General features: G+C 51.6%; 1 protein-coding gene across 5 annotated transcripts in view; it reads right to left on the bottom strand.

The window, feature by feature from the left end:
- The window catches only part of SHANK2 (SH3 and multiple ankyrin repeat domains 2), a 512111-nt gene that overhangs the window by 415217 nt on the left and 83421 nt on the right, over window positions 1-13473 (bottom strand). For all 5 annotated transcript variants that reach the window (XM_055314494.1, XM_055314499.1, XM_055314504.1 and 2 more), the window contains exons 4-5: window positions 4087-4290; window positions 709-780 (exon numbers count right to left, since the gene is read on the bottom strand). In XM_055314494.1, the coding sequence (XP_055170469.1) occupies window positions 709-780; window positions 4087-4290 (276 nt within the window). The remainder of the gene's footprint in view (window positions 1-708; window positions 781-4086; window positions 4291-13473) is intronic.

Below are 13473 nucleotides of genomic sequence, written 5' to 3'. Positions count from 1 at the left end.
AAGAGCACCCACCGCGCGTTCAGCCAACAAGCGAGCGCTCATGGACCACAGCCCATGGCTCTCGGCCTGGACCCTCTCCTTCACACCCCTGCCGGCCTCCTGCTGCTCTCACCTCCATGCGGTTTATGTAAACAGCTCTCTAATCAGCTCCGTGCTCAGTGTGTCCTCTCTGGTGGCAGCAGTGGCTCAGAGAGAATGGCTGCCTCTCCACCCAGAAACACCCAGGAGGGGACGTGCACAGAGCAGCCTCCCTTCTGGTCCTACTCCACGTGCAAGTTGTCACCCAGCATGCTTTCATCACACAGAAGAGGATGGTCGTGTTCAGGGGCTCTCGGGACCCGGGACGGTGTGTTCGTTCATGTGCTTAGTTCAGGCCACGTGGGCCTCGCCCACAGAGTACTTGGGCTCCCGGACATAGCATCACCTTCCCCACTGTGCATGCGTCTGAACCCACCCTGCTCAGAGCCCCGCCCTCGAGGAATCTTCACGTTCCCCTGCCCGAGCTCCCACCGGCTTCACCAAGCACCCCTGTCCCCGGGGCAGCCAGTGCACCTGCACATCCTGGCCCCATCCCTCCTCGACATGCACACGGCAGGTGCTTCCCAGGACAGGAAGCCGCTGCCTGAGGAACTGCCCTGATCTGCAGAAACGGTAACGCCACGTATGCGACACAGGGCCAGCATGTGAATGCCAGCCCTGCCCGCCTACCTTCGTGTGTAGCTTGGCCAACTGCTTCTCGTCCAGATTGGATTGCTTATACACCCGCTTCTTGTATCGAAACTGCATGGAAACAGAATGCGGAAAAGAGAAGAGATGTGAATACGTCACGCGGTGTTCGGGGAAGCATGGCTTTGTCCTCGGCCACGTCACGGGAGGCAGGGGCCCCACAGCGAACTCCTGTGTCAGGTCGACTAACCATATTCCTCCTGCAGGCCCCTGACATTGCAGGAACAGCACCTGTGAAGATCCACGGCCACGTGGCCGAAAGGCACAGAAAGCAAAGAGAGCAACCCACGGGGACAAAGGAGTCATGCCCTCCTATGGGGAAGCCACGGCCAGGGCTCCTCTCATGAGCGGTGGTCACGGTCCTCACGACCGTGCTTGTGGCCCCGCTGACAAATCAGGACGTGTCTTCAACGTCCACCCCTAGGACGCCCACCCTGGGGAAGCCAACGTCCCTGCTGCAGCTCTGCCAGGGACTCTCCATGGCGTCTGTTTCCTTGAACACGGCGCCTCCTCTGAGCTGGAAACTACACATTCTGTTCCGATGCAGCCAGTGCCCAAGAAGAACGTACTGGGGCCACTCTGCCCTGAACCCCAGCACCTCCACCTCCTGCCCCTCCCGGCCAGCCCGTTGCACTCGCAGAGATTGCCAGGTGAGGCATCTGCTCTGATCCCAGCCCCGCCAACATGCCATCAGCATTGGCCGACTCTCCGCATCCAGGACTGAGCTCCCTGGTGTGATGGTGGGGAGGCCCGAGGATGGCACGAGAGGGAGCACAGCGAGGCGCGGGGAGGTCGAGGCAGCAGGGAGCTCATCCTGGCACTGAGCTAATTTCACATGTAGGTCCACCTTGCTCTCCTCTCCTATCTCCTGCCAACAAAACAGCAGTTTGATGACACACAGAATTCCTCTGTCACACACACTGAAACTTGATTTTTTTTTTTAAGTGGTGAAATAAAACTGTAGTGAAATCAAAATGTTCCGTGAGACTCGGCTGCTCAAGGTTCCAGGATGAGCACTGGGGAAAGACTGCAGGTGTCCATCTTCCTGAACCAAACTGGGAGGCAGGGATCCAGGTCCATTTTAGGATTTTCACCCCCTGGTTCTAGATTCAAGGGGGACAGCATGTTCTGCATGCAGTGCCCTGGGCTGCAGTGAGTCCCTGCACACCCCGTCTTCACCCATCAGACCTCTGAGATTTCAGGTGCCACTGGGAGTGACGTTGGGAGAGGTGATGACTCCCTAACTGACAAGTCTAACGGAATTCAAGTCGGGGGATGGTGGCTTCTGGGTATAGAAATATGCTGGGGCTGTCAATGTCTCTTACCCGGATGGGAACTGCTCGGAGGAGGGTGTTTCCAGGGTCGCCAGCATTCCTGGCTCATGGCCATGGAGGGATGCACTCTGGAATCCAAACCTTTTCCTGCTGTTTCCTCAATGTTTCATAAGCAGCCAACCATATTCTACCAAAATTCTCGGAGCCAAAGAGCTCACAGCCATGCGTGCCCCTCATGTGCAGAGCACCAGACACACCTCATTTCACACCGTGGATCACCTGGCAGGATACAGGCCCAAGGAGATGGATGGATACGTGGAGGTACAACTCCCTCATGGCAAGGAAATTGCCAGCTCGTCCACAGAGCACCTTGCTGGAGCCTCACAGCCCCCCAAGAAAGCTGAACTAATATTACCCCAATTTCAAAGCTGTTACCTGAGGCCCAGAGAGGCTGGGTGGTGGGCTTGGGTTGCACAGCTACCAGGATTAGACCAAGCCCCACCTGGGATGATGCACATGCAGGAGTAGAGATGCTTCCCCTGCAAACCTCTCAGTTTCAGCTCCCATGATACATGAGTCCCTGGACAGGAAGGACATGGGAGGGATACTGCGTGTGCCTGCTGTTCTAGAAACAGTAGCACCTTCCTGCCCAGGTCACTGTGCATCCTCACGCCCTCCTCATGCCTTCTCATTTGCTCCTCAGGGGTGAGTGGTGGGTCAGCCAGAGTCACCTCCTCCAACTGCCTCTCTGATCAAGAGTAGGCTCTGGCCTTTTCCGTCTTCACCAGGTTTTATGTCATTATGAAAATTATATCAGTCCTGGAATGAACCATCCATTCACTGTTCCTGGTCTACCACCGCCCAGTCGAGTGTGAGCTCCATCAGACCAGAACCTTTAACACACCTACAAAGTGTCTGGTACTTAGAAGGCCCCCAACAAGCGGGTCCCCCCTCCACAATGGATACCCACTTTATGTATAAGCCAACTGAGGTCAGAACAGGGAACCACAGGATGCCAAGTGGCACCCCATCTTTTCCTCCACCAAAACCCCTACCTCTGGTCTGACATATGCCTGTTTTAATGAGGATCCAATAACCTCAGCCTCAAACTCACTATTAGGAGTAGAAATGTGTGGATGATGTCCAGCCTTGGGCCATGACCTCTTAGACCTCAGAGTGATCTAATTGCTGGTAATATCATAGAACACACCAAGGTTGCTGAAGGCACAACTTCAATTCCACACATGCAGCGTCTCACTGTGTGATGGGGCTGAGGTGAGTATAATCTCTGGATACCAGAAGCACACTGTGCAACAGGACAAAGGCTGCTTGCATGACTATCTTAGTACATCCCATGGAGGGACACCTGGGGTGACTCAGTGGTTGAGCATCTGCTTTTGGCTCAGGGTGTGATCTCAGGGTCCTGGGATCGAGTGCCGCATTGGGCTCCCTGCAGGAAACACACCTCTCCCTCTCCCTGTGTCTCTACCTCTCTCTCTGTGTCTCTCATGGATAAATAAATAAAATGTTTTTTAAAAAAATATGTCCCGTGGAAATACTGTGGGTAAACCTGGGGATGTGGCAAGCCGGGGGTCAGATCGCCGGTGGCTGGCATCACACTTCACATGGAAGTGCATTCGGGTGACCTTTCATGAGGCAGGCCCACAGCCACAACAGCTCCGAGCCCCCTGGTCATTCCTCAGACAAGAAGCTGGAAGTCATACTTCCAGCTACAGCCAGATGGCCACTGGTCACTGTGCACCCAAGGGCAGGGAGACCTAGTCGGGAAGGCAGAAGCAAACCCATCCTGTATGCCAGGACCCGCAGGTCCTGGTGCCATGAGCCTGAGTCAGACTTATGGTTTGCTCATCCTAAGATTTCTCTGCAACAAATTCATCCCATCTACAGTAAAGAAACAAATAGATCAAAATTGCGCAGCTGTCTGAAATTCACAAAATATATTGCAACTTCAAAGCCCCAAACTAACTTCTAATTTGGGGGTCTTGTCTGAATGCATATCAGATTTGGAGTTCCGTGAAGGTCCTCCCCTCCACCCCATGTCCAGGCCATGGGGCAGCAGCAGTACCTCCAGGGACGGGATGCCCTTGCCCACGGGCTGCGGGTACTCGCGCAGAAGCCGCTCCTCATCCAGGAACTTCCCATCACGCCCGTTGCTGGCCGGCTGGAAGAGCCCGTAGTTCAGGACGTCCTTCAGGCTCTGGTTCAAGGAACACAGGATCCGCTGCTTTGCAACCCACACGGTCGCATCCGGGTTAAACCGAATGCACTTCTGCAAGGAAGGACAAAGACACCTGGTCAGTGGTGCAGCCCAACCCGCACGTGGCCAGAGATGTCAAGGTGTTTCCATATAGGTTCTCGGAGCAGCAGACCCCCCAGCTTTTCAGGAAGAGAAATGATGGAGACACCAAGTAAATATAAAAGGAGAACAGTGAGGATTGAACCATGGGCTTCTGTGGCCTTGACTCAGAACCAGGTATCTGCAGGGTTCTTCTGGTCACCAACACCGCCTATTGCCTTGGGCTGCTCCCACACCTGCGTGGAGCTCCTCAAATCCCAGCGCTTGTGGAGACAGTGCAGACCCAGCACTGCAAACACCACCACTCAACAGAGCATCCGGGGTCGCACGTCCAGGTGGGCCTCACAAGTGTGAGGTGACCCTTCTCACAAGTGTGAAGGTGACACTGCAAGTGTGAGGTGACCCTTCTCACAAGTGTGAAGGTGATACTGCTGCAGCCAGTCAGGGGAACACACCGTGAGGACTGCAGCTCAAGCAAATTATAGCATGATTAAATTTTCACATTGGCTGCACATTGACATCTCAGGTACGGACAGGGGTCTCGACTTGTAACTCCTCTAATGGGAACATCACGGCAAGCATCTGTGTACCACCCCTGCCGACTCTGAACCTAACAGCCTTGGAACATTGACACCACCCCGCCCAAAGCAGAAAGGAAGGCAATGACGAAACACGGTGGGATTTAAAAATTGTTATCAGTTGCCAGGAGAGCTAATTTCTTAATATCTCCGTAGACAGTGTCTGCAAATCAATCACACTTTCCGAAAACCTAACAGTGCCACTAAGAACCCAAAGGTCACAGCTTGGCCATGCTCTCGGGCCCCTTGTGTGAGATTCACCAACAAGCCATGAAACACCAGTGCCAGGTCACATCTGCTTCTAACTGATTCTTCTCACTTTTTATTGAATTAAAATTATGTTCTGTTGAATAGCCATCAGCAGGAGCTCAAGAGTTTGCTTTATCACTGCAAAAACGTTCAGAAAGGACAAGAGGCTGGGACCAATTGTCTCCTGGGGGTTCTGCATGGGATGCAGAGGCCCCCCCTCCCTTGATCCGGAGCCTGAGCTTTGGGGAGCACCTCCCAGTGGGGTAAGATGAGCCAGCTACTCTCAACAATGAGGAATGTTCAGCAGGCAGCCAGAATCCCACCCGCCAGGAAACCTGACCTGGTAGGCCTGAATGCTCCATCTGTCCCTCCCCAGGGCCAAAGGCTGAATTCAAGGGTAACCTTGGAGCTCCTCTTGGGGCTATCAGGCTAAGTGGGGGCCGGCTGTTCACTTCAGAGACACTTCATGATTGCCCACAGGTCCGCCCAGCCATGGCTGAGTGAGAAGAATATCCGGAAACTTTGGTACAACAAACTAGATCTGCTTGATGTGATGAGGTGGGGCCGCAGATAACTTGCCCATTCCTGTGTCAGGAGTCCCCATCAGCCTCTGGTTCCAACCACGCAGACATCCAACTCAAGTTCCCTTGGATACCAGCACCCTAGGAAGGCCTGAGCCACCCCCCCCACACACACACACTGGCACAGCAAAGGTGGTGCCAACAGGTGAGTACAGAGCAGAGCATGGGCTGGGTCCTGCTCCCAAGGGACCCATGTGCTCACAAGTGATCACAGAGAGCCCACTCCATTTTGGTCTGAGCTGGGGATGCAGAACCTATGCCCTGGGCAGGCCAGCCTTGTACAATTAAAAATCATCCTGCTCTAAGAAACATCAAGAAGGCCCCATTCAGAAACTTCCAGAAGGAGCAGGAGTCCAGAGGTCAGAAAGGCTTGGGTTTGCAACCCAATCATTCACATTAACCCTTTGATCCTGGGCAAACCCACCCACCCAGCAGTCCCCATTCCCAGGATGAAAATCATGGCACCTACACCTACCTGACTCACGGGGCTGTTGTAAGGGTCAAGCAGAAGGTAAATAATACGTGACACTGGGGGTTGACTGTGTCCTGCAAAACATGCTGACGTCCTAACCCCCTTTATCTGTGCATGTGACTTATTTGGAAATAGAGTCTTGGCAGATGTCATCAAGGTAAGATGAAGTCATAACAGAGTAGGGTGGGCCCCGATCTGCTGTGACTGTGTCCTTACGAACAAGGGAAATTTGGACACAGATGTGCACGCGCCACGTGAAGACAAAGGCAGAGACGAAGTGTGCATCTGTGAGTCAAGGAGCACCATGGAGCGCCAGCAGACCCCAGCAGCTGGGGCAGAGGACTGGCCTGGACGCTCCCTCCCAGCCTCAGGGAGGACCCAGCGCTGCCCATACCTGGATGGGCAGACTCCAACCTCCAGGGCCAGGAGACAATAAATGTTTGTGGCTGAAGCCCCGCCTTTCAGAGCAGGTTATAGCGGCCCCAGGAATGAACACACAGAAAGCTATATCACGCCCGCCATCCTTTCTGGGGAGAGCTCCGAGGTCTGAGCACCGTGCTCCCTGGTAGCCCTTTTTCTTCCATGTGCAATGGGTGCTACCTGCGTGCTCACACTTGGCACCGGAAAAGCCATGGGGCAGCCAGTTCAGAAGACACTGGACAAATCTCGCTTCCCTTCCACACTTACCCCTCATCAACTCTCTTCCTTACTAAGCATCCCCATCAGGCAAAGCCTCGCTGCAAGAAAAGCCCTGACATGGGTGACCCAATCAGTGAATGACAGCCGAGAGCCACAAAAAGTATAATGAGCAAACCAGCTCTAGACCATATTTGGGGCCATGAAAGAATCAACTACAAGACAGGATAGAGAACTGAAAGCAAATGCCCAACAACCCCCATGGATGCCCCAGGGGGAAATAAGTACGCTGCCTGGGAGGGCATGCACACCATGGAGACGCTGCCCAGGAACAAAAAGGCACGTAAGAGTCTGGATGGGAATTTCAGGTGGAGGGCTCAGCACAGGATTAGCAGGGGACAAATCTGGGAGAAGTGGCGAGCCTGGCAGGTGGAGCACTGACAATTTTTACCCTAAGTGACCTTTCTGCATCCTACTCTTAACCTGATGCAGTATTGAGAAGTACTGGTACCATATTCCCATCTCCCTACAGCCCTGTGAGATGGGGAGCCTTCATAATCTGTTACCGGTGTTCCAGGGTAAGCAATTTGCTAGAGGACTCACAGAATAGGGAGGCTACAAAGACAGCCTGTGGGTCAGGAATTCCAGCGCCCAACCACTGCCATGGAAGGGCTGCTTGAGGGAATACCTTTACTCCTCTGGCTTCTGTCTTCTGCATAAAGGGTCCTACACCAGCACCAGGGTGGGCATGGATGGGGGGACAGGAAATGACTGAGATGGAGGTCTTGTCCCTTAAGAAGCTCAGAACCTGGAGGGAAAGGACAATGATAGTGATGGTGGTGATGGTGGTAGTGGTGATGGTGGTAATGGTGGTGATGGTGGTGGTGGTGATGGTGGTGATGATGGTGATAATGGTGGTGGTAGTGGTGATGATGGTGGTGATAGTGGTGATGGTGGTGGTGGTGGTGGCAATGGCGGTGGAGGGGATGGAGAGGGATGGGGATGCAGGTGATGGTGGTGATGGTGGTGGTGATGATGGTGGTGGAGGGGATGGAGAGGGATGGGGATGCAGGTGGTGGTGGTGGTGATGGTGGCGATGGTGGTGGTGCTGGTGGTGATGATGGTGGTAATGGGGATGGCTAAGGATGATACAGCTGTGGTTAACATTTCTTGAATCCTAAAATGCCAGGAACTATACTAACTATATTTACCTTCACTGTAACCATGAGTGAATAGTATTAGCATTATTATTGTTGTTGTAAATTATACATTTATGTATTTATACATGATAAATACAATCTATATAATATATTTACATATAACAAATACGATAATTACTATTAGTATAAAAACAATCATTATTATTAATATTCCCAGATTGGGAAGCAGAGCCTCAGATTCTCAAATAACTACCTCAAAGCCACATGTCTAGAAAGGTTCAATGTGAACCCAAGTCGAGTCTGCCTGGCTCCGAGTCCTCGCTATTTAACTTATGCATTATCTTCTCTCCATATACACCTGGCCACCCTCAGATTATAAAATACTTGATAGTCCCTGAGAAAACCTATGTTCAGCTCTGTTGTAGATCAGGGAAATACTTACTGCCTTTGTTCCGAGTTTCCAATCATCTGTCGATTTGCCCCAATGTTGAATATTGACAATTACAAGGGAGAAACAGTTTAATCTCCATAACAAAGGACAACATTTGGGAAATTCTAAATAATTTTTTTCAAAGAAGTAAAATCTAGCCTCTGAGGTGCCAGTAGCTTTTAAAAATAGACAAAGTGACAAAGCGCTGGGCACACTGGCACTGGGGACGATGCATGGTGCGTGGTGCCACAGACATAAAACTATAGCTGCATCTCTGGAAAAAGCAGAGGAGAACTATGGTCTTCTTCCACTTAGAAGAACCCTGGTTGGGCTTTGGCCCTCAGAAGAGCAACAAAGCACACGCCACAAAGCTTTTTACCCAGTATAAATTCACAACTGAAATACAACTCAGAACCAGCTCCTCAGCCTGACAATGGGGGAATGGTCACTCTACAGGGCATTTAATACAAAGGAACACACTGTCCATGAACCTAAGCACACAGGTCAGGTAAACACATGGGGAATCGGACACCAAGGACAAACAAATAACTCAAGTGTCAACTGTTGCTGACACCCAATCTAACAACCCAACTCATCCCAAACTGACCCCCCACCCCGACCTTCACCTTTGTCCTATTCCCCCACGCTTTCTACCCTCATCTTCCTTCTGAATCTCAATGGTGGGACCACCTCCTATACCAGAACACCAGGAGATGCTCCTGACTCCTCTTTCTCTGTGCCTTCTGGATCAGCCTAGGTTCATCTGTGGCCTGGAATGCTTGAGTCCCCATCTGTGCTCCCAGCACTGCCCCACAGGCCCCCATCCTTTCCCACCTGGGCTACTCCAGTAGTCCCTACACAAAGCTCACCTGCATGCCCCTTAGACCCATGCGACTTCACTCCAGTCCCATCACCTGTGTCCCCTCTTGTTCCAATTACTCACACGCCTGGGCACTCAGGGCCCATGCTTCCACCCAAGGGACACAGTGAAGGAAGAACTTTGGCCTGGACCCTACCTCCTTTTCAGGACATCTGTCTATCAAAGCCTCCTCTGCCCTTGCCCCAACCCCTGCACTTGCACGTGCACGTGCGCGCGCGCACACACACACACACACACACACACACACAGAAAGGCACAAACACATACACACTCCAGCACTGCCAAACCACTCTCAGTAATTCTCTGGCATGCCAGGCTGTGTACGTCCTTGCACACTCGTGCCTCCAGCTAACCACCCCTTCCCCTCCTCATCTGCCAGTGGAAATCACACTCACTCTTCCCAGCTGGGTCCAGGACTCTCCCACTCTGGCCTCACCCCAGGTTGAGCTGATCAGGGAGTGTCCTGAACTGAACCCAAGGAGCTGGTCTACTGCCCATGGAGTACAGTCCAAGCTAATTGGCTGACCCCTGCTCCCTCCTGTCCAGGCTGTGGGTCACGGCTTCTCCATCTTGCATTTCTTTCCTATAGGAGGGACACACCAACATGTACTTTGCCTTATGACATTTCAGTAACTGTCACTTTTTGATCTCCTGGTGTGACACCCTAAATACCGAGACACCCAGAGCCATCTGAAAACCTCCCTGTCAGGGCTGAGCTGGGTGGCTTAAGGTATGGAAAACTTACAAGTGGATGTAACGATACCTCCAAGCCCCCAATCAGAGTGGCTTCTCCCTTTGCTCCTGACAAGGAGTGCACTCACAGCAGATGGGAAGGGATGTGGGGCTGACAGGGCAGAGAACTGCAAAATCCAACAGGGAGAGCTGGTCTCTGTAACCAACATCAGCCTCGGTTTAAGGATCTGTCCAGGAAGCTCCTAGGGTTCCTTTGGGCCAACTCCAGTTCTCTTCAGGTTTTCTCAGCCCCCAGGGGCCCTGACTTCTTGGGGGAGGCACGTTCAAGCACAGGGAAACCAACTACAGCTTCTTCCAAGATGCCCACCCAATACCCAGCTGATCAGCCCTCCTCCCTACTCTGGACTATGAGCTGCTCCGTGAGAACAAGGGTGTGTGTCTATCTCTTGGCACAACAATACTTGAAGCCTTGTTAATACAGATGAAACTGAATTGCGCTGAACCCAACATTCCAGAAATGGAACACTTCCAGGTGATATAATCCAATGTAAAGTAGTGTCTGGTCTTGATCACAGTGAGGATGGTGGGAGATACCATGAGCGAGGGCTTGCTTGGCACCCAGGTACTGTGAACTTATCATCTCATCAGAATACAGCAAAGGTCTGGAGAGGGCAGACTGCAGCCGTGTTTGCAGAGATGTAGGCAGCACAGCTACAGTCGGCTGGGTGGGTAACCTATGTGAAACTCTACCCTCCACTTGTAAAACTCATGGCCAAATTCAAATCTAAGGTGAAGAGAGTGAGAGAAGCCTACTCTCCTACTTGGTCAATGTGAGTTGTAGCCACTCTGCAAGATGTGAGGCTGGCTAACAACCGAGAATACCAGGACACAAGGGAAAGAATACTGGCCTTGGAGACAGGTCAAGGCAGACGCTCAGTGTGGATGTGCCACATTTGCTGTGTGTATCAGTTTTCCAGCACTGTCTTAACAAAACATCACAGATGGGGGCTCAAAACACAGATGCTCATTGTCACCTAGTCCTGGAAGCTGGAAGTCCAATATGCAGGTGTGGGCTGGCTCCCCCTGTGCATGTCTGTGTCCCAATCTCCTTTTAAGACACCATTCCTATTGGATTAGGTCCCACCCTAGTGACCTCATTTTACCTTAATTGTCTTTAAAGACCCCACCTCCAAATATACTCACAGCCCAAGGTGCTAGGGGTTAGAACTTCTACATGGGGATTGAGGTGGGGGGACAACTCAGGCCATAACACTGTGACCACAGCCACGTCTTGGCCTCACATTAAGCAACACATGCTCCAGGTGGGCCACATCTATGTTGTTAACTAACTCACATGATCCACAGAGGATCAAGAACTTTGTGCTCTGGGGCCATGTACCCACCAATGCTCAAGTGGTCAGCCAGTCTCCTGGGGCAGAAGGAGGAGGAAGTTGGACAGGATTGCTTTTGATCTGCAACATCGTGACAAGAGAATTTTATGGAATAGAGTAATCTGCTCTTCAAATCTGTTCTGGGTCCTGTACAATGGGGGTAATGGCAGCAGTCATTCTGTTGGTCTTACAAGGGTCAGGAAATGTCTAGACAAAGCTTGAAAGAATGGTAAATATTATACTACATAAAATATGCATTGTTATAGTGCACTGTCAAGGCAAGAACCATCAACAACACAAGGCTGGACTGCACAGATATATTCAGCCCACCACCTCCAACACATCTGTTCACTCACATTCCCCAGAGAGACTTTAATCCACATCATCCTTGACTTCCACCCAGAACAAGTTAAAAAAAATATGGGGTGGGGGGGAGCTACCAAAGCATTTGGGGATGGTGGTGCCAAAGGGACATTCCCTGCATCACCCTGGGCCAGCTCCCGGACCCAGAGCTGGAGACACAGACCCCCAAGGAGAATAAATATTCCAGCTCTGCCGGTGCTTACAGGCAGCCTTCAGCAAGAACCCAGGATGTTCTGAAAGAAATCCAAGCTTCTGAGCACATCACTCATTGCAAAGAGGTGCATTTCACATGTAAAACTTCCTTTGGATCACACTTGATGCCATTATCAGTCCTGTTATGATGCATTTTCAAAAAGCCATAATAAACAAAACTTGCCAGGAGCCATCTGAAGGTGCATTCAGGCATGTTTTGGCCCTTTAACAGCTGTTCGTGTGCAATCTGTAGATTTGCACACCTCCAAAAATGAGCCAACAGCAAGGCAACCCAACCTGGGACTGGGTGGTTTCCAAATGTACCTGTCCAAATGAAACAATGCTTTCTGCTATGGACAAAGACCTCTCATCTCAGGCTGGGGGCCTATCGCAGCAAACAGTTATTTCTCCCGGCTAACACAGGAAGCTTAAAATAAGGGATTTCTAGGGAAGCAGACATGCTGGGTGACCTTGACTGAGAAGGACAGCCTGATCTGAGGATGCTGAAGTCTAGGAGCCAGGCTGGTGCTTCTGGATGTTTAAACCCTAATGAAAGATAAAGTGGCTATGGGCTGGTTTTTCCAATCAGAATAAGATTTCTCAAACAGTAAGAGCCGAATCGCTACCTGATGATGTGTTGAAGCGGTAGGAAACCCATGTGTTGTGGCTAATTTTTAAGGGGCTAACTGGCAGCCTCTGCTATTGTCAAGGTGACACTAAACAGAGGCACTGGCTCGGAATCCATCAGTGACTCACACTCTCCTTGGAGGTGAGTTAATTCTCCCCTCTTGATAGCCATTGTCAGGTGGGGCCCCGGAAATGGAGTGAAGGGAAGGACATTGGTGGTGGTGGTGGTGGTGGTGGGGGAATCACATGGTCCTGACCTCCAACACATCTCATGTGCTCCTAGAGGTTGGGATTAGCGCTCCTGAGCCCAAAGAGGAACAAAGAGAGCTCAGAACAGTTCCCAGACCCACACAGCTCCGAGGGGCGGAGCTGCAAAGCCACAAGACCAGAGGCCAATCCACTAGGTCCCAGCAGCACACAAGGAGCCATGGGTCACAGGGTTGGCCTGGCAGGACCATGAAATGGGTGGGAGATGGGCAGGGGGCAGGACACAGTCCTGGACACAGCGTGGACACTGTAGGGTACGACCCCCACCCCATCCATCCAGAGACGAAATGTGTGAAGAAAAAGGTCAAAACTGAGCGGGCAGCAGTCAGACCCAGCAGGAGTCGTCACAGAGATCTGACCACAGAAGGTGCCAGAAAAGAAGCACCTCATCCTTGGATTTAACACAGAAAATTAAATATTGATGGCTCAGGCTCTGGTACTGCCACCTCCTGGGTAATTCTTATCAGCCTGGGACACAGGGAGAGGAGGAGATATCTGTTCTACACCAGTGTGGCCTTTGAACCACAATGTTCTCAACACAATGTGGGATTTACAAAGCTTTTTTTACAGAATGTGTAATAATTCCAGACCAAAGCTACTTCACCAAATGTTATTTTCTCAGAGAGATTTAAGTGGG

The sequence above is a fragment of the Nyctereutes procyonoides genome, unplaced genomic scaffold (assembly GCF_905146905.1).
Source record: "Nyctereutes procyonoides isolate TBG_1078 unplaced genomic scaffold, NYPRO_anot_genome, whole genome shotgun sequence".
NCBI classification, from domain to species: domain Eukaryota; kingdom Metazoa; phylum Chordata; class Mammalia; order Carnivora; family Canidae; genus Nyctereutes; species Nyctereutes procyonoides.
The sequence above is the reverse complement of the archived record's forward strand: the minus strand, read 5'-3'. Positions and strand labels throughout refer to the sequence as shown.